This window comes from Panthera pardus, unplaced genomic scaffold (assembly GCF_024362965.1).
Source record: "Panthera pardus isolate Hobbes unplaced genomic scaffold, ASM2436296v1 HiC_scaffold_8, whole genome shotgun sequence".
Lineage (NCBI taxonomy): Eukaryota > Metazoa > Chordata > Mammalia > Carnivora > Felidae > Panthera > Panthera pardus.
The window spans coordinates 21,663,049-21,691,002 of record NW_026527013.1 but is presented as its reverse complement, the minus strand read 5'-3'; the positions used below and the strand labels follow the sequence as shown (position 1 = coordinate 21,691,002).

Here is a 27,954-nt window from a genome sequence, read left to right as displayed (position 1 = left end):
AAATCCCTGGGAGGTTTTTAGGCCAGGGTGTGCCATGACCAGAAGTTAGTTTTCTCCCAGCTCTGCTGGGGGCTGCCCCTTCTGTGCATGATTCCCACCTGAAATTCCAAGCAGCAGAGCGGTTGAAGAGCTGGTGTCCCTGGTTAGTGGCGTAGCTCTGCCTCTCACTAAGAGTGACCTGGAAGTTCCCGGTTTGCTCTTTGTCCACAGGGAACACCATGATCTACCCTGAGGGATGGTGAAGGGTTAAAGGAGATTTTGTGCATGTGCGCCCACACCCATACCCACACCAGCCGGGCACAAGGGAGACTCTCCAGTGGTAGGTTTTAAGTCTTCTTTGTGGCTCTCCTCTCTTCTTCTTCCTCAGAGGTCATGAAGTGGGAGGAGGCAGGAGTCAACAAAGAACCTCGTTTCTGAGTTTTAAATTTTTCAAATAAATCGAAAGATAGCACAAGTCCTGGTTGGGAAGATGAAACTTTATAGGATATTTAATCTGTTTAAATTAATTCATAGGTTTAATGCAACTCCAGGCAAAAACCTCAGGTTTTTTAGAACTAAAAATATCAGTAACAACAGCTGACATTTACTGAGCATTTACTATGTGCCTGGCATTGAGCTTGTGAAGCAGGGATTACTTTTATCCCCATTTTATATATCCCCTAGGCCTAGATGGGATAAGTAATTTGTCAAGGTCACAGGGCTGCAAGTGTTGGATCTGGATGGTACCGTCTTCAAAACCAGCATTCTTAATCCCTATATGTTAACTAGAATGTATATGGACACAGACACCAGTATGGTTACCAAGTGATATTCTACATAACAGAAAATTCTATGAAGGGCAATATAGCCCTCCCTGTTAGATGTTAGAACCTATTCTAAAGAACCAATAGTTAGATCCATATGGTATCTGCTCAGAGTGAGGTCTGTGAAAAGAAATGAAGAATTCAGAAACAGATTGACCCAATCAGATTTTACTAAACAAAGGGCAGGGGGGAAATATTTAATAAGTGCTGACTGCATAAGCAATAAAACCTGGTGATGCTGGTGGGGAGTTGAGTCCATATTTTACTTCACACAGCAAAATAAACTTGGGATGGATAGTCGTCAAAGAATTAAGTATAAAATGAGATTTTAGAAAACTAGCAGAAAATGGACCATCAGATGGATGGAAGAAAGCTCAATTTGTTAGCATTCAAGCAATAAAATAAAAAAGGACAAGAATGACAGATTGAACATTAAAATAAGACAAAAAAAAACAGACTGGGAAATACTTGCATCACTGATGATACAGGAATAATATTGATAATATAAAAAATGCTTATTCAAAGTTAGAAGAGGCTCAAGTCTGCCAGCTGATGAATGGATATGAACAATCATTCACAGAAAGGAGAATGAATAGTAAATGATGAGAAAAATAACATTTTTAAAGTCATCTAAGAAAGGCTAAAGTAACCTTGAACTACTGACAGACACTAGTAAAGCAGGAGAAAAAAAGGGTGGTACCAACTGCTTAGAGATGTGTATTATGCCTCTTACCGCTCGTTCCTGGGAGGCAGTAGTAGCATGAGCCTTGCAACTCTTTGCAAAAGTTCTGGGGCACTGTGGACCAAAACCCCTCTGCCTTGTACCTGCTTACTCAACTGCCAGGAATTTGTCCCAAGTGCAGAATGAGAGGACATATTAGCAAACAATGGTAAAGAATCCAAATATACCATATTAGGAGACTGAGTGAATGGATGAGGATACCTGCACACTTTAAGAATGAACCAAGAACAAAAGAAAATGTTAAGTGGCAGTAACACACACAAAAGAAAATGTGTGGTTGCTTGCAACTATGTAAAGACATGTATATAGATGGAAGGTTTTATGCTTTCCCTAGTATTATGGATACTTTATTTGTACATTTTTCTTTCTCTGGTTGTCAGCTGTCTTTCAAGTGGTGGTTAAAAAAAATCTGGATTCAAATCCAGCCAGCAGCGGGACTTTGGGCAAGTTTGTAAAGTGGGGTAATATTTCCCAGCACGGTAGTGAGGTCAGCGGGAAGTGGCCTGAGCCCGCGTTTGGCACCTCAAACCTCGTTCTTGCAGTGGGGGCGCCTCCTCCTTCCTGAAAGGTAGAAGACATCAGCGCCCTGTCCGAGACCTTCTCCCTGGGCTCGGGAGTCCGGACACTCCTGGGTCTCTGCGGCATGTAGACTCCTTCCGGAGGGAACTTTCCACAGCAGAAGGGGAGGGGTATGGTTGTCCCACGGGCATCTGCGCTCACTGGGGAAGGGGCGAGCTCGGAGAACATAACAGCCTGTGGGCACCTCGGGTTGCGGGGCCGGCTTGCAGCCACCTTTAAGCTTCTGTTCCAACCCCGGGCCCCCAGCTCTCCTGCCCGAATTCGGCAGCCGTCTTGTGCCCCCTCGCTGGGGCCCCGAGCGGCTGGAAAACTCGGATTTACAGGGCGCCTCCTGCGGAAGCCTGGAGAAACCCAGTGCGCCTGGGGGCCCGGGGCCGACTTCGTAGACAAGGGGCACTTGGGTGCCCTTCCAGGTCTCGGAAGGACGCACCAGATTCCCGACGTGGGCCAGGCGGGTGGACGCAGCCCTCTCCCGCTGCGACACGCGCGCACATCTGGGATCGGTGGCGGCTCCGTCCGTTCCTCCGCTAATGCCATCTTGCCGGAGGCGGTCACGTGCGGACGACAGCGGCGCGCTTCGTCCGGCCCGGGCGCCAGGACCGACCCGCGGACACCACTGGGCTCCCTGCACAGCCGGAGGTGAGACTCGAGGGCCCTTCCCTCGTGGGTCGGAGAAGGGATAGGGTGGGTGCTTGGTCCCGGGGCGCGTCTCCCTTTCGGGGCCCGACCGCACGGGGTCGCCGCGCCGTCGGGGGCCGGAGGCTCCGCCGCGTGCCCCACGCCACGGCCTCGGGGATGTCCGTGGCAAGTTGTGACTCGGGGCACGAGGGGCGGGGTAGCCGGCGGCGCCCGACCCCGGCCCCTCACTCCCCTAACGCCTCGCATCCCGCGCGGCCCCAGCCGGGTTGGAAGACTTGCGGGCCGGCTCGGGGAGGCCCGGCCCGGGGGCGCCACGCGCACGGCGCGAGGGGCGCGGGCTGCCGGGAGGAGCGCGGAATGGTGGTGGGGGGGGGGGGGGGCGCGGGCGCATGCGCCCTGCACCCGTGCCATATTGGAATGAGTCGGAGCGCGGAGCGCCGCCGCCGCCGCCGCCTCCGCCGGAGCGCGGGTGGAGGGGGGCGGGGAGAGCTGCCGGCCGCCCCGCTCCGCCGAGCCCAGCAGGAAGGAGGGCGCGAGCGGGCGAGCGCGGGCGGCGCGAGCGGAAAAAGCGCCCGCGCGGGGAAGCGAAAAGAAGGAAAGAAAGAAAGAAAACGGGCGCGAGAGGAGGGAAAAGCCAGCGATCGAGCGAGGGCGCGCGCGAAAACTCCCGGCAGGTAAAAAAGCGGGGCCGCCAGCTGGGCCTTCCCGCGCGGCGGCCTGAAGGGGCGGCGGCGGAGCTGGGGCGGGGGACCGCGCGGCGCCCCCCTCGAGGGGGCCGCGCAACTTTGCCAACGAAAAACCGCCTCAGCCGGCGGGCGGCGGGCGCGCCGGCTGAGGCGCCAACGGGCGGCGGCGGCACGTTGGGGGCGGGGGCGGGGCGGGGGGGGGGGCAGCGCGGCGCCCGCGCGCGGCCTCGCGCGCCCCCGCGGCCCCGCGCGCCGGCCGGCCGGGTTGCAGGAGCGCGCCTGGGCGCCTCGCCGCGGCGGCGAGCGGCCGCGGCGGCTGGCGGCCCCGGGAGGGCGGCGCGGCGCGCGGCAGCCCCGGGGGCGTGAAAGGAAAGTGGCCGGGCGGCGGCACCGGCGGGCGCCCAAGTTCCCCGGCGCTCTGGGCCCGCCGCGCGCCCCTCCCCGCGCGTCCCGCGCTCCCGCCCGCCGAGCCCCCGCGGACCCGCCCCCCGGGCTCGCTCCGGGGCCGGGGCGCGAACCCGCAGCTGAGGCCGGGGACGTGCTGCCCTCGCGGCGGTCCGAACTTCCGAGGGCCGAGGTGGCCGCTGCGCTGTTGCGGAGCGTCTAGCGGCCCCCGCAACCGGTTGCTTCGGGCCGGCGTGGTGGAGTGCGTCGGGCCTCCCTGGCGCCGCGCGCGAGCTGGCAGTGGGCTCGCCGGGCACCCGCCGCCCGACCCCAGCCGGACCCGCTCGCTCGGGAGGGCCGTGACCGTTTCGATTTCTGTTCTTAAAGTCTCGTTTTAAACCGTGAAGAAGAGGCTGTGGAGAGGCGAGCAGAGAGTCCTGAGAAGCAAGGCCTGCTCTGTGGGGAGCAGAAACGCCTTGTGAGAACAGAAATAAATTCCCGCGGAAAGGATGTATGTTAAGTTTTTAGCAAGATGTCAGCTCTTCGCTGGGCTCTAAAACTAAGCTGTAAGGCACAGGTCACCTGCAAGTGTTGGTATGTGCAGGGAGCTGGGTAGGACACCCAAGGCAGAGACAAGATTTTTGTTCAGTGAGGGTTTTTCCCAGCGGGTCACTCCAAGCCGTGCTCCTGAACGGCCCCAAGTGATGTTTTCATGAGTCCTACCTAGTGACATAGTATTCTGAACCAAGTAACCATCAAAGAGATTTGAAAGGAAATAGGATGGATTTTGCCAATCCCTGCATATACCTTTTCCTCTTGAACCACATTTTAAAGATGTCACACTTGATTGCATCACAAGAAAAATGCTTGCCTGAAAATATGATCAATCCTTTGCCAACTGTCTTGAGAGGAGGAAGATGAGCGTGTCTTTGTGCATACACTTTGGGGCCTGTTGGTCTGCTATTTTGAAGGCTATGTTGAATCCTTCTAGGCCACAGGTAGATCCAGAGTTCATATTTGTTTACAGTGTCACAAAAGTAACGGCCTGGTGGAAACGGGAGTGGCTCAAGATCAGGAAACAGTTCTGTTACTACTGTTGTCATTGACTAGCTGCCTTATCTCGGTATGGTTCTTACCCTCAAGATTTGGTTTTCCTTATTCGCAAAATCAGAGGATGAATAGGTCATCTTTCTGCATGCTTTCAGATCTCAAATTTGGCAACTTTTTAAAATGAGAGATTAAAAAAATCATGGTCTGTGTTTTGACCGGTTTTACATTAAAGTGCTCACAATAAATATACATCTTTATCAAAATACATTTGGAAAAAACATCTTAGTTGCTACACCTAGGATTATTTTATATCACTTATTATTTGAACACAGACATTTACATATTTATTCAGCGTGTTCTAAAAATTCTATTTAATTTTTTTAAATTGAGGTCTGATTTACAGTAAGACCTTAAATGCATATGCATATGCCCTGATAACCACACTCAGATCAAGATTCACAGAATTTTCAGCCTCCCAATGGGCTTCCTTTACATTCCTCTCATGAGTAAGAGAGGAATGTACCCTCTCCCTAAGGGGACACCACAGTTCTGACTTCTGGCATCACTAGTGCGTTTTGCTTCATAACAGAACCCTTTTGAGGGTGAGGGTGATACTAAGCTAAAGGACAGCAGGTGCGTAAATCTGGAGTTATGGTCATTTTTGCCATGACCCTAAATGCTTTTATAAAAATTCTTAATGGTTGTTACTACCTAGAATAACAAAAAATTCTGACCCAGGAAACTTCTTAGTTAGAAGGCCACTTTTCAGCTGAAGCAGGGCTTTGCAGATTTGGATCTGTGGTTGTTGGGCATCCTTGTGGTCACAGGCCCAGTATCAGTGTGTTACTTCCCATTTTTGGAATACTGAGGTATTTCTAGATAGTAGGCTTGGAGGATGGATCATGAACTTTCCCAACAAGTAAGTGTTTAAGGTGTTAGATGAATCAGTTCCTTAAAGCCTACAATTTGCTGAGAAAATTGAATGAAAATTGATTTTTTAAAGTTCAGTGAATTAAAGAATGTGGGCATAAAGCTTTAACAACCTTTTAAATGACAGCAATTAACTTGATTTATATATGCAGGATATTCGCCTGGCTTATCCAGTCATTAAAACTTTAGTGATGAAAGCAAAAACAAAAGGTAACTAAAAATTATGTCAAGTGTGATTATTTTTTTTATTTCAACATGATTAGGATACCTTTTTGTATTAGCCATCTAGGAAGTTTTTGTTTTGTTTTGTTTTTTCACTGAAGCAAGTACTTCAGCAATTTGCTTACTCTTCCCAAATGCCTTTTAATATATTCCTGTACATTTTCTTGTTTCTGCTTCTGAAGGAGAGGAGTTAGAAGTTGTAAGTGAATTCTTGTCGATTCTTCACAATGGCCTGTGTTTTTTATTGCAAGGATGTCTTTGTGATACAAAGTTGGGAACTGCCTAAGGCCTGTGGTAGTGATGTATGGGGCATAGTCCACTAAGTTCAAAGATTTTCTTGGGGATTTCTGGGTGGCTCAGTCAGTTAAGCATCTGACTTTGGCTCAGGTGATGATCTTGAGGTTTGTGAGTTTAAGCCCCGCATGTGGCTCTATGCTGATAATGAGGAGCCTGCTTGGGATTCTCCCTCTCCCTCCCTGTCTTCCCCTCTCCCACTTGTGCCTGCGCGAGCACTCTCTCAAAAAAATAAACTTAAAAGAAAAAGATTTTCTTTTGTGAAATGGATTTCGCTGAATAATTGTTTTCTGTGACTAAGCCAGCCAGTCAGTTAACTAGCCAACAGCTAAGCTAGGTTTGGTTACTCTACTCCAAGATTCATAGCATCATTAGTTAAGACAGTAATTCATCACTTAGTAATTGATCCACTGGTTGTGTGTATGCCTTTTTTTTTTTTTTTTTTTAGAGATTTCTTAGCTTTTACATGATCAACTGTTTAACTTAAACCTTGTTAAATTTTGAGAGTTGCAACTAAAGATGCAAAATGAGAAACAAAATACATAGGAAAGGTCATTTCCCCTTTTAATATTTGTTCCTTTGAATTTTAATTTTTCTCTTTAAAAATGGTTTTCCTGTCCGTAACTTGCTGCTTCTGTAGGGTACTTTTGCTTTCACAGTGGTGATAGACTGGGCTTAGCTACAGAACGAGGGTATGGATACAGACATCGTTTGACTTTAAAGTCTATAGAACAGGTGAACTCTCAAAACTTCATTGGCCTTTTTATTAAGACTTCATGTTATGCTCATGTTAAATAAATGAATATGATCCAAAAAGCAGACCATTATGTAGGCAGGTATTTTGTTTTTTTTTTTTTTGTTTTTTTTTTAAATTTTTTTTAACGTTTATTTATTTTTGAGACAGAGAGAGACAGAGCATGAACGGGGGAGGGTCAGAGAGAGGGAGACACAGACTCTGAAACAGGCTCCAGGCTCCCAGCTGTCAGCACAGAGCCCGACGCGGGGCTCGAACTCACGGACCGCGAGATCATGACCTGAGCCGAAGTCGGCCGCTTAACCGACTGAGCCACCCAGGCGCCCCTGTAGGCAGGTATTTTGAATGCCAAATATTTTTGTACATAAAAAGCACATGATCAGTAAATGGTGTAGCTTTGTTAGGGCGGGCAGTTATCTTTCTGTAAGTAGCATTTGTTACCTAACTGGGATGCTTTGCAATTGAAACAATATTTCTCCCCATACATAGTTGTTAAATTGGGCGAAGGTCTCTGGGGATTTTGGTTATGGGGAGATTTTGAACCATTATACTTCAGGGAGTGGGATTTTGATAGGATTCTGTTTCTTCAAGTGGTACTAGCCCCATTGGAAATGATTTAAAATAAAAAGGATGTGGTCAGGTTGTTGCCAGTTCATTTTTAAATTTTACAAAAGTGGGAGAGAGAATGAGAACAAAGACAAGTTATTAATAGAAAAATTATGACTTCACTGCAGAAGTTTTAACAAGTTTGGATGTAAACCTTTGCCTGTAATTCAGAGGCACCTGAAGATTTGTATATAATTAATTTCTAGTCTCTTATCCAAGAGGATGTTTTTAACCTTATTGAGCTCTCTTAGTCTTTAGGTGATCACTCAAGAGTGTAATTAAAAAACAAAAGATGTAGTCTTTATGTTGTGCTAAAAGATACTAAGTACTGAACTTTGTGGTTTGAAAGTTTGGTACCATCAGAGTCAGGCATTTGGCTGTGCAGAGAGAGGCTATGAGGTGGCATTTCTAACCGTGTTGTGTGTAGGTTTCTTTTTGACACTTTTGCTTAATCTCGGGAAAGGTTAGTTGCTAAACCGATTTGGCATAGGGCAGTTCAGAGTATCTGTTTGGTCTGGGAAAGTTGGTTTTAGTCTGAGATGACGTTTGGAGAGGGTCTTAGATGAGAGATGGAAGGTGGTTTGTCGGCAGTTGCAAGTGCAAGATAGTTAACGTACTTGGAGTGACAACATGAGACGGACGGGCAGAGAACTTTAGCAACTACTAAAATACCTCAAGAGTTTCTGATGCTGACGTTCAGTTGACAGTGTTAACCAACAAATATTTTGATTTGGATTCCAAATTATTTTTTTTACACTGAATAGTTTTGTTTTAATTTTTTAAAAGTTTATTTATTTATTTTGAGAGACAGAGAAAGACTGCACAAGCAGGGAAGGAGCTGAGATCAAAGAGCTGAGCCAAGATCAAGAGTTGGGGAGGCTCAACCAACTGAACCACGCAGGTGCCCCTGAATAGTTTTTTTTTTTTTTTTCCATTTATTTATTTATGAGAGAGAGCGAGAGCACGTATGAGAGGGGCAGAGAGAGAGAAAGAGAGGGAGAGACAGAATCCCAAGCAGGCTCCACACTGTCAGTGCAGAGTCTGACGCGAGGCTCCATCCTATGAACTGTAAGATCATGACCTGAGCTGAAATCAAGAGTTGGACGCTTAACCCACTGAGCCATCCAGGCACTGTGTTACCCTGGATAGTTTTTTCCTTTTACATTTTTTTAATTTTGAGAGAAGGAGAGAGAGCGCGAGCTGGGGAGGGACAGAGAGAGGGAGACAGGATCTGAAGTGGGCTCTGTGCTGATGGCTGAGAGCCCAATGTGGGGCTTGAACCCACAAACCGTGGGATTATGATCTAAACTGAAGTCCGACTCAACTGACTGAGCCACTCGGGTGTCCCCCTCCTGCAGAGTTTTAAAAAAACATTTGAGGTGGTCGCTGTGTAGCATCTCCTCAGTGGTAAGGCTACCTATGAGCTACCGCTAGTTTTGCATTCTTTTCCCATCTATTTGTTGCCCACATTAGAGTGCTTTCTGGCTCTGAATTTTTACTAGTGGTCTTTCTAATGGGTCATTTCCTGTAAAGCATGCTTTCTCCGTGTGAAAAACAATATATGGTAATTTGGAATCATAATTTTAAGGTACCATTTTGGCCCATTTTTGCTTGTGTGTAAATAAATAACCTCCTTGGGGTAGTTGAATGAAGAAGACACAGAATCACTTAGCATGTCACCTGTCTAGAACATAGTGAACACAGTGAGGAAGTAAATCTTCATTATATTTAAAATTTTTAATTATTTTGCTTGTAAAATATACATAACATAAAATTTACCATTTTATTTTTTTTTTTAACGTTTATTTTTGAGAGAACATGCGCACAAGTGAGGGAGGGGCAGAGAGGGAGGGGAACAGAGGACCCAAAGTGGGCTCTGTGCTGTCAGTAGTGAGCCTGATGTGGGCCTTGAACTTACTAACCATGAGATCATGACCTGGGCTGACATCAGACGCTCAAGCTAATGAGCCACCGAGGTGCTCCCAAATTCACCATTTTATTTGTTTACTTTTTTTTTAATGTTTATTTTTGAGAGAGAGTGCGAGTGGGGGAGGGGCAGAGACAGAGGGAGACACAGAATCTGAAGCAGGCTCCAGGCTCTGAGCTGTCAGCACAGAGCTCGACACGGGGCTTAAACCCACAAACCATGAGATCATGACCTGAACCAAAGTTGGACACTTAAACGTACTGAGCCACTCAGGTGCTCCCTTTTTTTAAAAAAATTTTTTTTAGAGAGAGAGAGAGAACAATTTTGAAGTGTACAATTCAGTGGCGTTAAATACATTCACGATGTTGTGCAGGCAGTTGTCACCACTATCCATTTCTAGAACGTTTCCCAAACTGAAATTCTGAGCCCACTGACAGTAACTCCCATTTCCCTTTCCCTGCCAGGCCCTAGCAAACACGATTCTACTTTCCCTCTTATGAACTTGGCTACTCTGGCCACTTCATATACGTGGAATCATACTGTTTTTGTCCTCTCGTGAATGGCTTGTTTCCGCATAGTGTCCTTGAGGGTCATCCATAGGTACTGTAGCATGTGCATCAGAATTTCTTTTTGAGGAAGTACATTTTTAAAAATGTATTTTCACAGCATGTAAAATAGAGGTCACAGAAACCTCTAGATTTCTACACTAGGACTCGTTTATCTTGCGTGGAAGAACTCTGTAGGTTGCCGGCAGAGCTGGGAGAACCAGGTCCTGACATACTTGGTTATTGGGATGCCAGAGACGGATGGAAGCGGACTGTGCCAACAGTGTAGAAGACAGGAAAGTGTAGAAGCAGGGGTTGCTACAGTCTGGGGTCTCACTTGGGTGGAACAGAGAGCCTTGTGTGTCTTAGGATTACATCTTACCGCGTAATCACGTGTTCACAATGTAGGTCTGGGTCAAAACATCTATCCAGAACAGTTAACCAAAAAAGTTTGCGTATTCAAAGTTGTAAATAGGCCTTCAGCTATCTGAGAGGCATGATTAGTCAGTGACTCATTGACCAGCTGTTCCGGTTAGTTGAGGTTTTGCCATATTTAACATCTCATTTCTGTATTCATGGAAAACTAGTGAGTTTTTAAAGAGGCTCAATAATCTACTTAATAATATTACTACATAAATAATGCTTTATATTTTAAATTTATTGTATTCCTTTAACTTTACATTTGTGAAATACAGATATCCAGTCATAGAGGGAAAGCAGGTTTGACAGAATTAAGGATTACACGTTGAACAGTTAGCACTTTCAGAATGGCTAAAGAGCTGTACATTTTTTCTTTCATTGTTGTTTTAACTCTTAATGTTTAAATGCCTGTATTAGTGTAGTAAACATGGGTGAGTCTACTGAATACTCTGTTACTGGAAAAGGGCAGATACTTTGGGGCATTTCTTGATCACTGCTCCTATGACTGCCTTCTTGACAAGGCTGCTTTTGGTTATCTTTCTTGAAACCCTTGAAAAATTGACAATGGCATGAAGCCTGATTTCTTTTCTTTTCTTTTCTTTTCTTTTTTCTTTTCTTTTCTTTCTCTCTTTTCTTTTCTTTTCTTTTTTTTTTTTTTTGGTGCCTTAACTTATTGCTCAGTTCTTAAGGAAATCAGAGTGGTTAGTTGCTTCCTAGAGTTAGTAAGGTTTTTCTGAATGTGTCAGTTTCTTTGACAGATACCGTCCCTAGGACACTAGTGAGCACCTCTTTTACACCATTCTCTCCCTATTGTGGGTCATTGGTGCTCCTGAATTGTCAGTTAGATATTTTGAAAAGCCCAATTTATACACCAGAGTCATTTTGTTAATTTTTTAAAATAAACATTGGTGTTTGTGAGTAAACTGTTAGACATTCTTTTTTTTTTTTTTTTTTTTTTTCTTTTTTAAGTGAGCTTCCTGCTCAACACGGGGCCTGAACTCACAACCCTGAGATCGAGTCATATGCTCTACCAACCCAGCCAGCCAGGCGCCCCATCCTTTCCTTTTTTAAAAAAAAAAATTAGTAGATAGGTGTTCTTTCCAGGAGTATAGTTTCCTTTTTATTCGTTTTCATTTTTATTATTGAGCAAAATGGGCAGGAGTAGGTAGTCTGGTAACTAAAGGTAGAAATTTGAAAAACTTTGAGTGTTTTGTTGTTGTGATTATGGTCATTTATGATATTTGAACCCCTCAACTTCTCAATGTAATTAATGTTTATTATTTCCATTTTGTTTCCTTTTTAAAAAATTTTTTTTTAACATTTATTTATTTTTGAGACAGAGAGAGAGAGAGAGCATGAACAGGGAAGGGTCAGAGAAAGAGGGAGACACAGAATCCGAAACAGGCTCCAGGCCCTCAGCTGTCCGCACAGAGCCCGACGCGGGGCTCAAACCCACGGACCGCGAGATCATGACCTGAGCCGAAGTCGGACGCCCAACCAACTGAGCCACCCAGGCGCCCCCCATTTTGTTTCCTTTTTAAAGCTGGTTTCCCAGTCTTCAATGATGAGTTATATTTACATTTAAAATGTACATAGTTTTTATTATTAATACAAATAACATTGTACATAAATTGGGAAACAGATCTGCTCCTAGATGTTACAGGGGTGGGAGGGTGCTTTTTCCTTAAGGGGCACGTAGGGTCTCCAGGGTGAACTGAGAGCAGCTTTAAATGACTCAGTTGTCAGATCCGGTTGCCAGTAGTGGGCATGACAAGGGAATGGAGAGTTGGGTGGGCTCTTGTGGCCTTCCCTTGTAGGGTGGATCTCCCTTTTTTGCAATGAGTGCTTGAGGAGGGTTGCATGACTCCTGCTGCCAGACCCAGGGCCTTAAGGCACTACAGGGTTCTGAAGACCTTGTCCCAATGTCCCCGCCCAGTCTTTACCCTCATCTTGGCTTCCTATTAACATGTCTAAAAGGAGCTCTTTCCAGAATACCTCTACTAGTGAAATCTTAGATTCTGGTGTGGTGTTTTTCTACAGCCTCCTCAGGAGGCTTCCATACGCCCCCATCTCATTGTGATCTCCTTTTTCTCTGAGTTCCAGCCCCTTCAGATCTGGACCCATTGTCCAGTCTTTCACTTGCTTCCTAGCCAGTACCCTTACTCTTACCCCCTTGCCCTTCTGTAGCCTCTGCTTTGTAGAAAACCATTTCTAACCAGTCTAGCCTGTGCCCTCTCTGTTATCGGACACAGGCTATTGCAAATTCAGGGTCTCCTCCTAAAGTGGCCCTGTGTGTGGATGGCCCCACAGGGTCCTGTCTTGAGGAAGACCCTTTTCTTTTTGCCTTCCATGACCTTTTCAGACCCACCCTTGTTTCTCTGTTTACAGCTCTCTTGGTGGATTCATCCACGTTTAGACCACCTAGCCCTCTTAAACCTTTCTGTTAAGCTTTGTATCCACATGTCCTTTACTGTCTGGACCTTTCCAATTTGAATGCCCCACTGGTCCCTCAAAAGGCACAGGTCCAAAACAATTCCTTATTCTACTCCAAAGCTGCTACTCTTCCAGTAGGCCTGTCTGCCGAGATCTCCTTCTCTACGTTCCTCCTCAGCGATGGTAGTAATGGTGTTTGTTTCATCGTGCGGCAGCTCTCCTGTGGAACTCAGTCTTCTTCAGTTACCAGCCTCTGACTTAAGAACGTTCATGCAATTCAGACTTGTTAGCTTTCAAACGTTTTTAAAGCTATGGAACCCTTTGTTCAAATGAAATCTTTCTAGGAAGCCTGATATGTAACCTAAATAAAACTAGAGGTCTCCTGGGGGAAGGGAGTAAAGGGCTAGCATCCCATCCTGCCCTGTTGCTTAGCCAGCCTCCCAGGGCTGCCCTCCTCCTCCCCCTCCCACCTCCTCCCCACTCCTCTCCTTCCTCCCCCTCCCACCTCCTCCCCACTTCTCTCCTTCCTCCCCCTCCCACCTCCTCCCCACTTCTCTCCTTCCTCCCCCTCCCACCTCCTCCCCACTCCTCTCCTTCCTCCCCCTCCCAACTCCTCTCCACTCCTCTCCACTCCTCTCCTTCCTCCCCCTCCTCTTCTTCCTCCCCCTCCTCCATCCTCCCCCCTCCTACTCCCTCCTCCCCCTCCCCTCTCCATCCTTCCCCCTCCTCCTCCCTCCTTTCCCTCCCTCCCCTCCTCCCCCTTCCCCCCCCTCCTCCCCCTTCCCCCCCCCCCCTCCTCTGGGCAGATTTGGCATCCGGCGCCTGGACTCTGTACAGGGAGCTTCTGCAGTTACTTCTAGTACTGCCCTGAGGGCACTCTGTGTATTTGAAAATCGCTTTATGTTTTGCACCCACCTCTTTCCCATTGGTTTTCCTTTGGAAATTTTTAATTGTGACTGATAAACATAAAATTAGTGCCAGTGATGAATCTGCCAAGAAAACGGAAAGCCACTTTGGAAAGTGAAACTGGGTATTAAAAGAGCCAGCTCCTTAAATGCTGAAACCTTCAGAAGTGCCCAACGGCTTCTTTCAAAATTTACATGTCTCTTCTGACTGTACTTTTCTGTCTTTAAAGCTGCATTTCTATAACATGAACATTCAAGATAAACTTAGTTTAATTTTACTGTTTTTGTTTTGTCCCTTGACCAGTATAGCAGGTTTATTCAACCCACAGTGTTACTAAAATGTTAAGTATTTGTAGTGAAAAATGTAAACATTGTTCTATTGACTCCAAATGGTCCCCCCATCTTCCCTGCTCTCCAGTTAATCTGACACTGTGGCCAGATAGAGCTCTCTAAACAAATTTGATTTTATCATGGAGAACTCTCACTGCCAGTAGGGATGAAGTCCAAACTCCTCCGGAAAGCATGCAGAATCTTCGAAGAGCTCCTCTTGTGTGACCTGTCCCACTCATCTCCCTCTCTCTCACATGCTTCCCCCTGCTCCCAGCTGCACCGAGACCCTGCTCTTCTGCAAATCCTTTTCCATGGATGTCCCTCTGTCTAGAGTGTCCTTCCACTAACACAGCACTTCAGAAATGTCAATCTTGCGTGTACCACTTTCATGCTTTTTGCCGTATTCAATTACCATAATCACTTTTAATATTAAAAAATTGACTTTTGAATATTTGATTTTTAACTTAAATTTTATAAAGTATTATTACATTTAAAAATGAAAAATAATGAAATACAAGTAATAAATCTAATCAGTTTATTAAAATACTTCAGTAAGGTTTTCAACAAAGCCCTTTCTTCATACTTAAATATTTTTATTTTTTAAATTTTTTAAATTATTTTTTTAATGTTTATTCTTGAGAGAGACAGAGCATGAGTGAGGGAGGGGCAGAGAGAGAGAGGGAGACACGGAATCCGAAGCAGGCTCCAGCCTCTGAGCTGTCAGCACAGAGCCCAACACGGGGCTTGAACTCACAAGCCATGAGATCATGACCTGAGCCAAAGTTGGATGCTTAACCAACTGAGCTACCCAGGCACCCCCATACTTAAATATTTTTAAAACTAGGTACCTGATAGTAGATGATATTAAGGAATTGTTGATTATTTTTCCTTTTTCTTTTTTTTAGGTGTGCTAATGACATTGTGATTATATAGGAGAATGCCCTTATTCCTGGGGGACAGCAGCTGAAGCGTTTAGAGGTGAGGTGTCATGATGTCTCCAATACTTCCAGATAGCTCAGGAAGTATACATACATGTAGGTACATATACACAGATAAAGCTAATTGGGAAATAGTTAATCATTTTTGAATCTAAGTGGAGAGTATTTGGATTTTTTCTTTGAAAATTTTGATGAAAGCCTGTTTTTGTTTGAGATGGGGAGAGTATAAAAATGGCTGCGAGAAAAGTTGGTATTAATAAAAATTTTTAGGGGCACCTGGGTGGTGCTGTTGGTTGAGTGTCTGACTCTTGATTTTGGCTCAGGTCATGATCTCGCAGTTCGTGGGATCAAGCCCTGCGTTGGTCTCTGCGCTGACAGCATGGAGCCTGCTGGGGATTCTCTCTCTCCCTCTCTCTCTGCCTCATCTCTCAAAATAAGTAAATTAAAAAAAATAAAATAAAACAAGTTTTTAATCTCAGCTCATGACGAGTAACACACAGACACACAGACACACACACAGCACAGATCCACTTGTTGAAGTGACATGTAGACTTGCATTTTTGTGTGGCGGGAACACCACATAATTGAAGTTCTTTTTAAAAGATAATTAACTTTAAAATTGAGATATGGTTGATATACAGCATTGTATTGGTTTCAGGTGTGCAACACAATGATTCAATATTTGTATATATTAGGGGATGATGACCACAGCAAGTCTAGTTAACATTCTTCACCACACACAATTACAAAGCTTTTTTTTGTGTGTGTGATGAGGACTTTTAAGATTTACTCTCTTAGCATATATGCAATACAGTATTATTAACTATAATCGCTGTGCTGTACGTTACATCCCAGGACTTAATTTATTTTATAATTGGAAGTTTGTGCTTTTGAAGTTTTTAATAAGATTTTATTTAAGCAATAGCTGTGAACTTACAGTTGCAAGTTTTATGTGTTAACACCCCCCCCCCCCACCATCCCACCATAAAAATTCTATACAATATTCTTTAAAAGAAAGAGCCTTTACAGCCCCTACATTTTCTTCTGTCCCACCAGTGGCTTGGGTGTTGTGCAGAGTGGAATGCACTGAGGAAATCCCTGCTTGCCCTGTAAGACTCCAGTAGTGTGTGAGGTCTCCCTTCCTAGACTGCTCTTGGCCACATTAACTACCCTGGGTGCTCATGTGCTAGTATTCTACTCTTACAAATATTACAGTTGTAATTATGTATTCAGTGTTTCTCATCTCTACCAGAACGTGAGCTCAAGGTCAGAGACTGTGTTTTCCTCCCCATCAGTACCTCGCACAGCCTAGCAGAGAGCAGGCGGTGGGTAACTACACCTGATGGAGGCACACAGGCAGCATTGCAGTACCATCGTCTGTAACATTTCTTTCCCCACGAAAATGCATTGTGTGCAAAACAAGAAGCTATCATGTTTAGTCAGATTCCATCTTGTCACTCCCAGGTTTAGAGCCTGCCAGTGACTTTCCGTAGTCATTACAGTAAAATCCAAACTCCTTTTGTGGCCTGTAATGCCTTTTGTGATTTGTCCCCTACTCGTCTCTGCCATGTTTCCACTGCTTTCCCATGTTTTTTCTGTCCCTCCAAGCACACCAAGTTTATTATAGTTAGTTCCTTTTCATCATAGGATGATAGGGGCTTCAGCTCAGGGGTGAAACTTGCTTCAATATCCTTACCTTCACTCCAGGTACTACTTTCATATGGCTGTTTGGTTTTCTTTATGGCATTTATCACTATATGAAATTATCTTATTTTCAGCTCACTTTTGTATTTAAATTAAAAAATTTAATTTATTGTATATGCTTTGAAGGCACACTGTAGAGAATATTAAAATCTACTCCAGTGATGTTTTTCCTTATTGCTCCTTGTGGGAGAACTAGACAATGCCCTGATGCATTGTTCTTGTATATACTATTGTAAACTTCATGAAGACAGGAACTGGGTCTTTTTTTTTTTTTAATTAGGTTTTTAATTTCAATTCCAGTGTAGTTAACAGAATGCTATATTAATTTCAAGGGCACAACACAGTGATTCAACACTTCCATACAACACCTGGTGCTCATCACAGCAAGTGCCCTCTTTAATCTCCATCACCTATTTCCCTCATCCCCTACCCCATCCCCTCTGGTGACTATCAGTTCTCTGTAGTTAAGAGTCTGTTTCTTGATTTGCCTCTCTCCCTTTCTCTCTCTCTCTTTCCCCTTTCTTGTTTGTTTTGTTTCTTAAATTCCACATATGAGTGAAATCCTATGGTATTTGTCTTTCTCTGACTGGCTTATTTCACTTAGCATAATACTCTCTAGCTCCATCCATGTTCTAAATGGCAAGATTCCATTCTTTTTTAGGGCTGAGTAATATTCCATTGTATGTACATACCACATCTTCTTTACCCATTCATCAGTCAGTGAACACTTGAGCTGCTTCTCTTAATGTGGCTTTTGTAAATAATGCTGCAATAAACACAGGGGTGCATGTATCCATTTCAGTTAATGTTTTTGTATTTTGGGGGTAAATACCCAGTAGTACAATTGCTGGATCATAGGGTAGTTCTATTTGTAACTTTTTGAGGAACCTCCATACTGTTTTCCACACTGGCTGCACCATTTGGCATCCCCACCAGCAGTGCAGGAGGAGGAATTGGGTCTGTCTTAACCAGCATGGCGTGCCTGCTACTGAGATAGTGCATGGCAAATACATCTATGTTAAATGGAGGTGTGAATAAACAATCAACCTGTAGATGATCTAGGAAGTCATTTTTTCCCCCAGAGTCCAGAGATTTTTGTACAGTGTTATATAGTTTAATTCTGGATGTTTAGAATTTTTTTCATGAGAACTCAGCATTTTGCTGCTTAGAGTATCTATTTTGGTTAATGTTTTAGGTTAGCAAAATTTCTTTCCTTAACTTCATTGTCATTATTTCAACTTAGTATTTTTTCCAAGGTAACTGCACATCTATAGGTCTTCAACAAATATATTTCCATTAGTAAAAATCCAGTTGGAGGGCATTAGTTACAGTCATTTGCTTTACTTTTTCTGGTAGTAGTTGTAGAGGTGGTCAGCAGTCTGGTTCTGTGTGGGGGTGAGGTTGTGCCACCTGCCACTTCGTTTGCCCAGGTGTGACTGACTGATGAGAGCCTGTTACTGGCAGGTGTGTGAGCCCCATGCTGAGCTTCGGGATCAGACTGAGCGGATCCGCTGTCCTCTCACTGTTGTTAACTGAATCGGTGCTCTGGGGTCCCTGAGGCCAGGGAAGGCATCTGCAGAGGTGGAGGAGAGTTGGACATGCTTACTGAAGCTTTATCTGCAGTCCCTCTCCCCAGTCCTGCTTTGGAGAAGCTTTGGAAATTTTGAAGCTATAGGGAGAAACCCTCTAGTTTTTTTACTGAAGTGACTTTTGCTGGGGTGAGTAGGAAATTTGGACTCTTCAGAAATTCTAAAGTTCTTTGTAAGTTTAGAGATAAGAAGATCTTCGGTGAAACTGTTTCCTCATAAAATCTGATTAGAACACAATATTAACATATGAAATGTAACTGACTTTAGTTATGGACTTACTAATGTATTTGAATCCTTTAAACTTTGGTTACATTAGAGCCAGACATTTAGGAGATTTTTGCATCTTGGTTTGAGAAGCAAGTGAAAAAAAAAATTTTTTTTTAACATTATGGCAAGAAATTGGCTATGGCTTTGGAGGAGGAAGGTAGAGTGGACCTCTGTATATCCACGCCACACTTGTTTAAATAAATTCAAATTTTTCTGCAAAGAATTAGAGATGGATAAGAAAGAAGAGATTGCATATTATTATTTTTATTTTTTAAGATTTTATCATTGAGTAATCTCTACATCCAACATGGGGCTTGAACTCACAACCCTGAGATCAGACTCACATGCTCTACCAACTGAGCCAGCTGGGCGCCCTGAGATTGCTTTTAATAGCAACACTTTTTCTTCCATTGCTTTAATTTTATCATGATCACAGACTTAAGGACTTGTTAATTTTAACAGGGATACGTGTACCTAGTAAAATATTTTCAAATTGTGAAAAAGTGTACTCCTTTACTGAGACCCTCAGTCCCTTCTGTAGGCCACTGTTACTCCTACTTTCTTTTTTCTTTCCAGAAAAATTCTATTTGTATAAAAACATATATTTCCCTACCCACTTAAAAAAAAAAAAAAACAATTGGTAGGGCTCTTTTCATTTATTTTTATTTTTTTTAAGTTTATTTCTATTTGTTTTGAGAGAGATGGAGAGCAAGCAGGAGGGAGAAAGAGAGAGGGAGATAGAATCCTAAGCAGGCTCTGTGCTAACGGCAGGCATGACCTGAGCCACAGCCAAGAGTTAGTGCTTTACCGACTGAGCCACCCAGTCGCACCGGTACCCTTCATTTAAAATATCTGAGGTATATCAAAGTACACAAAGCCCTGCCTCATTCTTTTTTTTATATTATTATTATTTTTTAACATTTATTCACCTTTGAGAGACAGAGCACAATGGGGGAGGGGCAGAGAGAGATGGAGACACAGAATCTGAAGCAGGCTCCAGGCTCTGAGCCGCCAGCACAGAGTCTGATGTGGGGCTTGAACCCACGAACTGTGAGATCATGACCTGAGTCGAAGTCCAACACTTAACCGACTGAGCCACCCAGGCGCCCCCTGCCTCATTCTTTTAATGATTATCTAGGAGTCTGTTATATTGGATGCACCTTGTTCTTTTTCTTCCTCTTTTTCTTTTAAAGTAGGCTTCATGGGCGCCTGGGTGGTTCAGTCGGTTAAGCAACTGACTTCAGCTCAGGTCATGATCTCACAGTTCATGAGTTCGAGCCCCATGTCAGGCTGTTCCAGTGTCAGCACAGAGCCCGCTTCAGATCCTCTGTCTCCCTCTCTCTCTGTTCCTCCTCTGCTTTCACACGTTTTCTCTCTGAAAAATAAATAAACGTTAGAAAAAATGTTTCTTTAAGAAAAAATAAAGCAGGCTTCATGCCCAACATGGGATTTGAACTCATGACCCCAAGCTGAAGAGTTGCATGCTCTACCTACTGAGCCAGCCAGGTGCTCCCAGGATGCATGTTAATTTATTCAGCCAGTTCCCTATTTGTATACATTTTGTGTTATTTCCAGTTTTTTAATGCTACAAACAGTACCATGGATTAATGAAAACTGAATGTGCTTGGATTAAGATGAGCTTTGTAATATTTAAAGTTTTTTTCTGAGTTAGTGTATCTGTAGAAAAATGTTCTCCAACCCGTCCCTGTCCCCCAAATCCAGAGAAAAGAGGAAGTGGGTGCAGTGGAGTAAGCGTAGTAGGAGGCAGAGTCATGTAGAGGCCTTCTGCCTGCTCTGCCACTTTCCCCCCTTTCCCTGCTGCAGGAGAGGTGCTGCAGACTGAGTTCCTGAAGCGTCTGTAGATGTCCGTAGATGTCCATAGGCTGCTGACGTGTGGACCAGGCCTTTAGAGTCCAAGCCCTGAGTGCATGCTGCTTGTTACAAATTTAGATAATTTGTTTTGGTTTTTGGTTTTGAGACAATTGCAGCACCATGGATTGGCTAACAAATTATATCACTTTCTGGAAGTGTATTTGTGTTCCTTTGCTCGTTTGGCAGATATGTACCTAAATTAAAAAATAAAAACCAGTTGATTTTTATTTGAGCTACTTGGCAAGGAACTTTAAACATGATGCTTTGGTTCCAGTACAGTAATTTCTGAAGAAACTGAATTTGGAATGTTGATGCATTCTGTAGTTGAACCCTGTTCAACTCAGTATATCCCAGTAGTCCGAGTTCTTAGTTATGACACTTCAGAACACTACTCAGAGCACATATTCATACCCCCATCAGTGTCTCCTCTGTGTACTGCTGTTGCTTCTAAAATACTTTCCTCAAAACATGTGTGACAGTTCTTGGTAGTGTATTCTTTCTCTTTGCGTTCGTACAGTCCTAACCCGTGACTGTGTCCTGTGTTCAGAGGACGTGCACGCTGAGCCAGTGGCGGGCAGGTGGGCATGTGCTAGTGGTCTGTGAGCGTCATTGCTCTTGGCTGTAGTGATGGTCAGCCACCGAGGGTGCCCCTGGATGTTCCTGAGCCAAGTGTGTTTGCTCTGCTGTGGCCTTCTTTCTGCCACTTATTTTATGTTCTAGTGAATAGTTCTGACCTATGGAGGCAGGCAGAAGGCTGTGACTTGTAGACTTGGGTTGTGGCGAAGAAAGTGTCACACAGTATCAGATACTATGTCGGAAAGCAAGTTTTAAAGGTGCCTACAAGAAGGGATATGAGAAGTATAGAAATCAGTAGGTTAGTCAGATTCTTTATCTTGTGAAAGGCTTTGTAAGACCACAGGAGAGCCTGGTGAGTTGGACCATCGAGTGCTTAAAGAACAGGTGGCTTGAAGACATGTTTTCACTTGAAGAATTTGAAGGGCAAGCCAATTACTTGTGGACAATGCCTGATACATTTATACAGGGACTCTGCTTTAACGAGCTCTGAGATTCTTCCATTCATTCTTGTTGAAAAAGGTGCTCCCGATTGGCTAGTGCGCACCCTAGGACAAGTCCGAGGTACCTGAGGCAGAGGTAGGCGGATTTCTTTCTTTTGTGACGGTGGCAGTGCTCCTCCCTGGTGGCAGGAGTGTTATTGCTGCCGTAGAAAGTTGTATGTTTTCCCCTCAGTACTGAATCAGAGGTAACCATGATACCATGGCTAAATAGCTATGAAGTGTGAAGCATTAGTGTCAGGAGTTTCAGGAATGCCAAGTGGAGTGAGCTCCCTGCCCTGGAGAAGCTTACGGTTCTGTGGTAAGACATGCCACGGAATAGCTGGTGTTTAAGTGCTGTCAAAAGAGGTACAGAGTGCCTGCCGTGGAATGTATTTTGGCAGGGGTGTCGGAGGGGCTGATGTCTTACAGGGTATTGTTTTGGGAAATCATTTTTGTGGGAGGAAAGGTCAGGGAATGAGTGATCAGTGAATACTTATTCATATATTGTATTGTTAGTGTAAGACTTCCTGATAAACTAAATTATTTGGTTTTTTAATGGAGGAAGTGCTCAGTGTAAAGAAGAAAATAACCCTGAACTTTTCCTTTAAAAATCCCTTTCCAAGCCTTTATCTTTAGCGCTGTTTCCTCCTAAAAGCTTTAACCCTGGTGAGATTCCTTCTAGCTCTTTCTCTTTGAAAGCAGTAGAGGAAGCAAAGAGCTAGCTCTAATGTTTCCTGGGCTGTTCACATCTGGAACTTAGGCCTATAAGGGACCCACCTGGAATTGGAGGAGTGTGTAGTAGTCAGGATATGGGGGTGGAGGGAAAACTCATCCTCTGGCTGTGAGCTTGCAGCTTGGCAAGAGTTATATTATGTCCTTAGTGGGCCCCAAACTTTGTACTTTATGTTATCTGTTGAGCTCCCGTATTTGCTCTTTAATTGCTGAGGGAGCTTATTATGTTGAGTGCTTATATGTGAATCATTTTAACTGTTTCGATTTATGGTTCTCATTTTGTGAATCTTCCCTTTCCAATACAGGTTAATCTTAAACTTTTTTTTTATTATTAATTTTTAATTTTTTTTTTTCAACGTTTTTAATTTATTTTTGGGACAGAGAGAGACAGAGCCTGAACGGGGGAGGGGCAGAGAGAGAGGGACACACAGAATCGGAAACAGGCTCCAGGCTCCGAGCCATCAGCCCAGAGCCCGACGCGGGGCTCGAACTCACGGACCGCGAGATCGTGACCTGGCTGAAGTCGGACGCTTAACCGACTGCGCCACCCAGGCGCCCCTATTAATTTTTAAAATAAACTAGTTTCGGTAGAATGGTAATAAGGGACCACAAATGTAAGTTTATGTCAGCTGACTAGAGAATTTTGGTGGGGTAGGTTGTAGATGAAAAGAAGTGCCTGTTTGTTAAAGCTTGTTACTTTTCCTATTTATACTTTCTGGGTGTTTGTTTGTTTGCTTATTTATTTATTTATTTTTGAGAGAGAGAGAGAGAGAGAGAGAGAGAGAGAGAGAGGAGGAGAGTAAGAGAGCATGCATGTGCATGGGGAAGGGGCAGAGAGGGAGAGAGAGAATCCCAAGCAGGCTCTGCACTGTCGGCACAGAGTCCGACTTGGGGCTCCATCCCACGTACAGTGAAATCATGGTCGGATGCTTAACGGACCAAGCCACCCAGGTGCCCTGCTATTTATACTTTTAAGTGCTTGTTTGAGAAGTAAATATTACCTTGGCAATTTGTTTTTTTTTCTGTTTTTAAGTTTTTAAAGTTTGTTTATTTTGAGAGAGAAACGGAACGAGTGGGGAAGAGCAGAGAGAGAGAAAGAGAGAGAACCTCAGGCAGTCTCAGTCTGATGGGGGGCTTGAACACACAAACCGTGAAATCATGACCTGAACTGAAATCAAGAGTCCGATGCTTAACTGACTGAGCCACCCAGGGGTCCCAGCAATTTGCTTTTATATGTGGTGATATTTGTAGTACTAATGGTCAAAAGTTAATTTTTCTTTAAATAATTTTAAACTTTATGCTTTCTTAGGAGTGATGAATTACATTTTGGGGCAGAACTTTCTCTAAAGGACTGCACATACGTCGCTGCTCCAGCCATCCATTTGGGGGCAAGCTTCGTTCCCACAACACAGCCCAACACCTTTAACAAGCAAAATCCATTTCTAAGTGTTGGCAATAATTGTTATAAAGCTTGTGTGCCAAAGCTGACTTCTCTTCTTTGGTTCTTACCTCGTCTCACTTCTGTTTATGAATGGGTCTGAACTAGTTTCCAGTCTCATGTTCAAAGCAGACCCTTTCAGCAGGGAGGACTATGAGTGGAGATAGTGGTGGCAGCAGTTCGCAAAAGCCCAGCATTACTTTGGGGCTGGACATAAGGGTTCTTTTGAGAGGCTGGAGTTACCAAGGAAAACTGAGAATGTGTTCAGGACCCTCACTCTTAAACATACAAGAAAGTAAAAATATATTTCAGAAATACTGCCATCCACTGTTAAACTATGTTTTGGTTCATGAAGAAAGACCAAGCTTCATTTATATCTAGGCTTTATTGCCTTCATCCAAAAATTAAGGGAATGGGACTTTCAGATTTCTTCTAGTTTTAAAATTCTTCACTGCAGGCGCTTGGTTGGCTGAATCACTTGAGCGTCTGATTCTTGACTTTGGCTCAGGTCATGATCCCAGGGTCATGGGATTGAACCCCACATTGGGCTCCCCACTGAGCGTGGAGCCTTCTCTCTCTCTCTCTCTCTCTCTCTCTCTCTGCCTGTCTCTGGCTCATGTGCGTGCTGGCGCTCTCTCTAAAAAAAAAAGAAAGAAAAATTTCTCATTGCTTTCTAGAAAATTTACATATGATTATTTTTCTCTTAGAACTATAGTTAATAATGGGGCACCTAGGTGGCTCAGTCAGTTAAGCGTCCAAATTTGGCTCAGGTCATGATCTCGCGGTTTGGGAGTTCAAGCCCCACATTGGGCTCTGGTGGGACAGCTTGGAACCTGGAGCCAGCTTCAGATTCTGTGTCTCCCTTTCTTTCTTTCTATCCCTTCCTCTCTCTCTCTCTCTCTCTCTCTCTCTCTCTCTCTCTCTCAAAAATAAATATTAAAAAAAAATTAAAAGAAATTAGCTAATAAGGTAATACTTTAATCTGGTCAGCTAAATTTATAGGTACTATAAATTCTGTATTTCTATATTGCTTCTTTACATTTGTATAAAAATATTATAACCGTATCATGTTATACATAGTTTTTCCCTGTGTTGACTATTGCAGAATGTTAATTTACAATTTAATTTTCTTTGGCTAAAGCTATTATATTCTCACTGGGTAGGAGTCCTATAGGAATTTCTATTGTGTGAATTCCAGCAAGATTCACGGACCAGCCCCTGACTTTTTAAGGATCAGGTAGGAGTTCACAATCTATTCAGAATTTGCTCAGCGTCCTCATTGTCACCACCTTGGTCCTAGCTATCATCCAGTCTCCTTTGGACTGTTTCAGTAGTCTCCTAACTGGTCCCCTGCTTTCTGCCCTTGCTGCTTCCAAGTCTGCCCTTGACACAGAGGGATTCTGTTGACAGCTAAGTCATGTGATGTCACTCCTCTGCTCAGAATCTACTACTATAGCTAATGTCTTTATTGTATCCTACAAGGCTTCGTGGCCTACCCCCCCACCTCTCAGACTTCCTCCCTTTATCTGTTCTGGCCACGTAGGACTCCTGCTTTTCTCTAGCAGGCAAGAAGGCTCCCTCCTTAGGGCCTTTGCACGTGTTGTTCCTCTGCCTGGAATGCTCTTCCTGTAGATATGTGCACGACTGGCTCCCTCACTTCCTTGGGCTCTTTTCCCAAAAATCACCTCCGTGACCTGTGTATTTAAAATTTCAGCCCTCCTCCGCTTCATATCCCTGCCCTGCTTAGTTTACTTTTTTTTTCTCCTAAGCATTGATTATCTAACACTGTGTGTTGTATTTATGTTTTATGTATTATCTCTCCCTTCCACTAGAATGTAAGCTCTTTGAGGACAGGGATTTTTGTCTGTGTTGTTTACTCCTGTGTGTCTAGCACCTATAACAGGGTCTGGCCTATGGTAGGTGTGCAGTAAAAATTTGTTGAATGAGTGAATGAACAAATGAATATTTCTTAGCACAGAAATAGCATAGGTTCACCCTGGTCTGTGAATTATATAAATTCTGAATTTAGTGGACTGTCAGTGTCTAGTTGGAAACCACTCCAGGTGCTTCAGTCAAAAAGGGGTGTATCTCTAGGAACTAGATAGAAGGGCTGGAGGAGCAAATGGGGAAGGTGGTATTACTAAGAGCCCACACACCCCCATTTTGATTTGATGCTGCTGGAGTTCACTATCACCAAGTAGGAACCTGTCCTCCTCTTGGGGCTGCTGGCAGAGCCTCATGGGGGAACCCAGCTACAAGGGCCTGGAAATGTAGATTTCAGGCCCGCTGATTCGGGGACAGTCTAGAAGGGTAGGCTTGGGGCTAAGTACTGGCACAAACTGTCCAGCACAGGGGGTATTTATTTAATTCATTTGGGGAGATAAACTTAGCTGTAGGACAAACTAAATTGAGTAGTTTGGGCTGTGATGCCAAATTAATAGCACAGGGTAAGATTTGAGATCATGAGTGAAACATAGAAAGCTAAGAAATCCCAGCTTAGCCTAGTCACATCCATGTGTTGAACCGCAAAACTGAACTCAGCTTCTAGAAATGGAACACGACAGGAAACATATCTTTACTGTGGCCATGATCTCTTAGCATGATTAAGTGCTCATTTCCGTGAGTTCGTTCAGTAAATCTGTATTTAGGCCCAATTGTGTCCCAGATTAGATCTTTGTCACCTAAAGGATCATACTGGCCTCTCCTAATCTGATTACAGACTGGTTACTCAGAGTCTTGCTGTCATTTACAGGCCTAGGATGTGACAGGCTTGTATTTATGGTACCTCTGACCAAGTGCTCCTTTCTCTGCTGCCGAAATTGTCCCTCGCTCCCCATCCCCCAAGACCAATCGCCAGCATTTTCTTGCTCTTCTCCCTTCCTTTCTCTTCTGACTTTATAACAAGGGCAACAAAGTCTAAATGTATTTGATTGCTAACCATATTCATGTTCAGTACTCATCAATATTTATGACATTGATCTATCAATAATAAGCTTATTTTTATTAGGATGATAGCATTTCTTAAAGTTTATTTTTGAGAGAGAATGAGCGAGTGAGCAGGGGAGGGGTAGAGAGAGAGGGAGAGAGAGGATCCCAAGCAAGCTCCGCACTGTCAGTGCAGAGCTCTACGTGGGGCTTGAACCCACGAACTCTGAGATCATGACCTGAGCCGAGATCAAGAGTCAGATGTTTTTAACCAACTGAGCTACCCAGGCACCCCTAGATGATAGCATTTTTAATCTCTCATGATGTGGAGGGAGAAAATAGTGGAAATGTTAGGAATTGGTGGGACCCCTGTTCCCTTTGCCCTTTTCCTCACTACCGTAGGCCCCAATTAAGACTGGCCCAGGGATTTAGGTTGAGTGTATGTTTCTTAGATGTGAAGTTTGTCATTGGTAGATCAAGGAACTAACTCCTCCCCTCCCTGCCCCCCCAACAAAATGAAATCCTGTGCAATGGTTATATTTATAGATTTGGAACTCTACCATGATTTTGTTTTTTTATGAAATTCACATCCTTTTTTCTCCTTAAAAGCTGAAATTCTGAGGGCTATTAATGTTAAAAAGGTCTCTTCAGAGCGTAATTTATCATGTTTTTTTTTTTGGTGAGTTAAATAATTTATGTTCAAGTACCAGCTTATTTTATTCATCAGATTATTTTTGATTTCTGTAATGCTGATTACTTTTATTTAAGGATGATCCTGTGCTACTTGTAAACATAAATTAATGAATCTTTCATGTGCTGGTTTGGATCCGTCTCATCATATTCATGGATTCACTTGTAAGCATGTAATCGATTTCTTAAAATTGTATCTAGTTCAGTCCCTAACTTTGTAATAGGATTTAAAAATTATTTTCTTCATCCAAACAAACTGAAAATATGCTTCTGTTATTTTTATTTTCCCGCACACCAGAATAATTTCTATAGCAAAAAAATTAACTGGCAGAGCAGCTTAGATCCTTGTGTCCTTTGTGTCACCAAATAAATGAAGGCTTAATATTTGCATCTCTACTGACAACCGTAGCATTTTATTGAATGCTATAGAGATGGAATCCTTGCGAGGAAGGACTGTACTGAGGGGTGGGAGCGACTCTGGCCTCTGGTGTGTTT

The 27,954-nt window shown here is 43.9% G+C and overlaps 2 protein-coding genes across 13 annotated transcripts in view; one reads left to right on the top strand and one right to left on the bottom strand.

The window, feature by feature from the left end:
• Positions 1 to 1,876: 1,876 nt before the first annotated feature.
• On the bottom strand, positions 1,877 to 3,012 carry LOC128775512 (sterile alpha motif domain-containing protein 1-like). The gene is made up of 2 exons (XM_053897106.1): positions 2,555 to 3,012; positions 1,877 to 2,106 (listed from the first exon to the last, which is right to left on the bottom strand). The coding sequence occupies exons 1-2, from the start codon at positions 3,007 to 3,009 to the stop codon at positions 2,034 to 2,036; spliced, it is 528 nt and encodes a 175-aa protein (XP_053753081.1). The 5' UTR covers positions 3,010 to 3,012; the 3' UTR covers positions 1,877 to 2,033.
• The window catches only part of SFMBT1 (Scm like with four mbt domains 1), a 128,019-nt gene continuing 102,732 nt past the window's right edge, over positions 2,668 to 27,954 (top strand). For 3 of the 12 annotated variants that reach the window (XM_053897085.1, XM_053897086.1, XM_053897088.1), the window contains exons 1-2: positions 3,184 to 3,437; positions 15,155 to 15,227. The gene's annotated coding sequence lies outside the window, so the exon portion shown is untranslated. Of the gene's footprint in view, positions 2,764 to 3,183; positions 3,438 to 4,147; positions 4,345 to 15,154; positions 15,228 to 25,007; positions 25,082 to 27,954 lie in introns of those variants that run through there. The other 9 variants (XM_019417177.2, XM_053897090.1, XM_019417178.2 and 6 more) reach the window with 7 other exon arrangements.

Bases quoted from the DNA above. Each gene is read 5' to 3' on its own strand.
- LOC128775512 (XM_053897106.1), bottom strand. From the start codon at position 3,009: ATGCGAGGCGTTAGGGGAGTGAGGGGCCGGGGTCGGGCGCCGCCGGCT. The intron at 2,107-2,554 runs GTGCGTCCTTCC...TCTACCTTTCAG, and splicing joins TGGCCCACGTCGGGAATCTG to GAAGGAGGAGGCGCCCCCAC.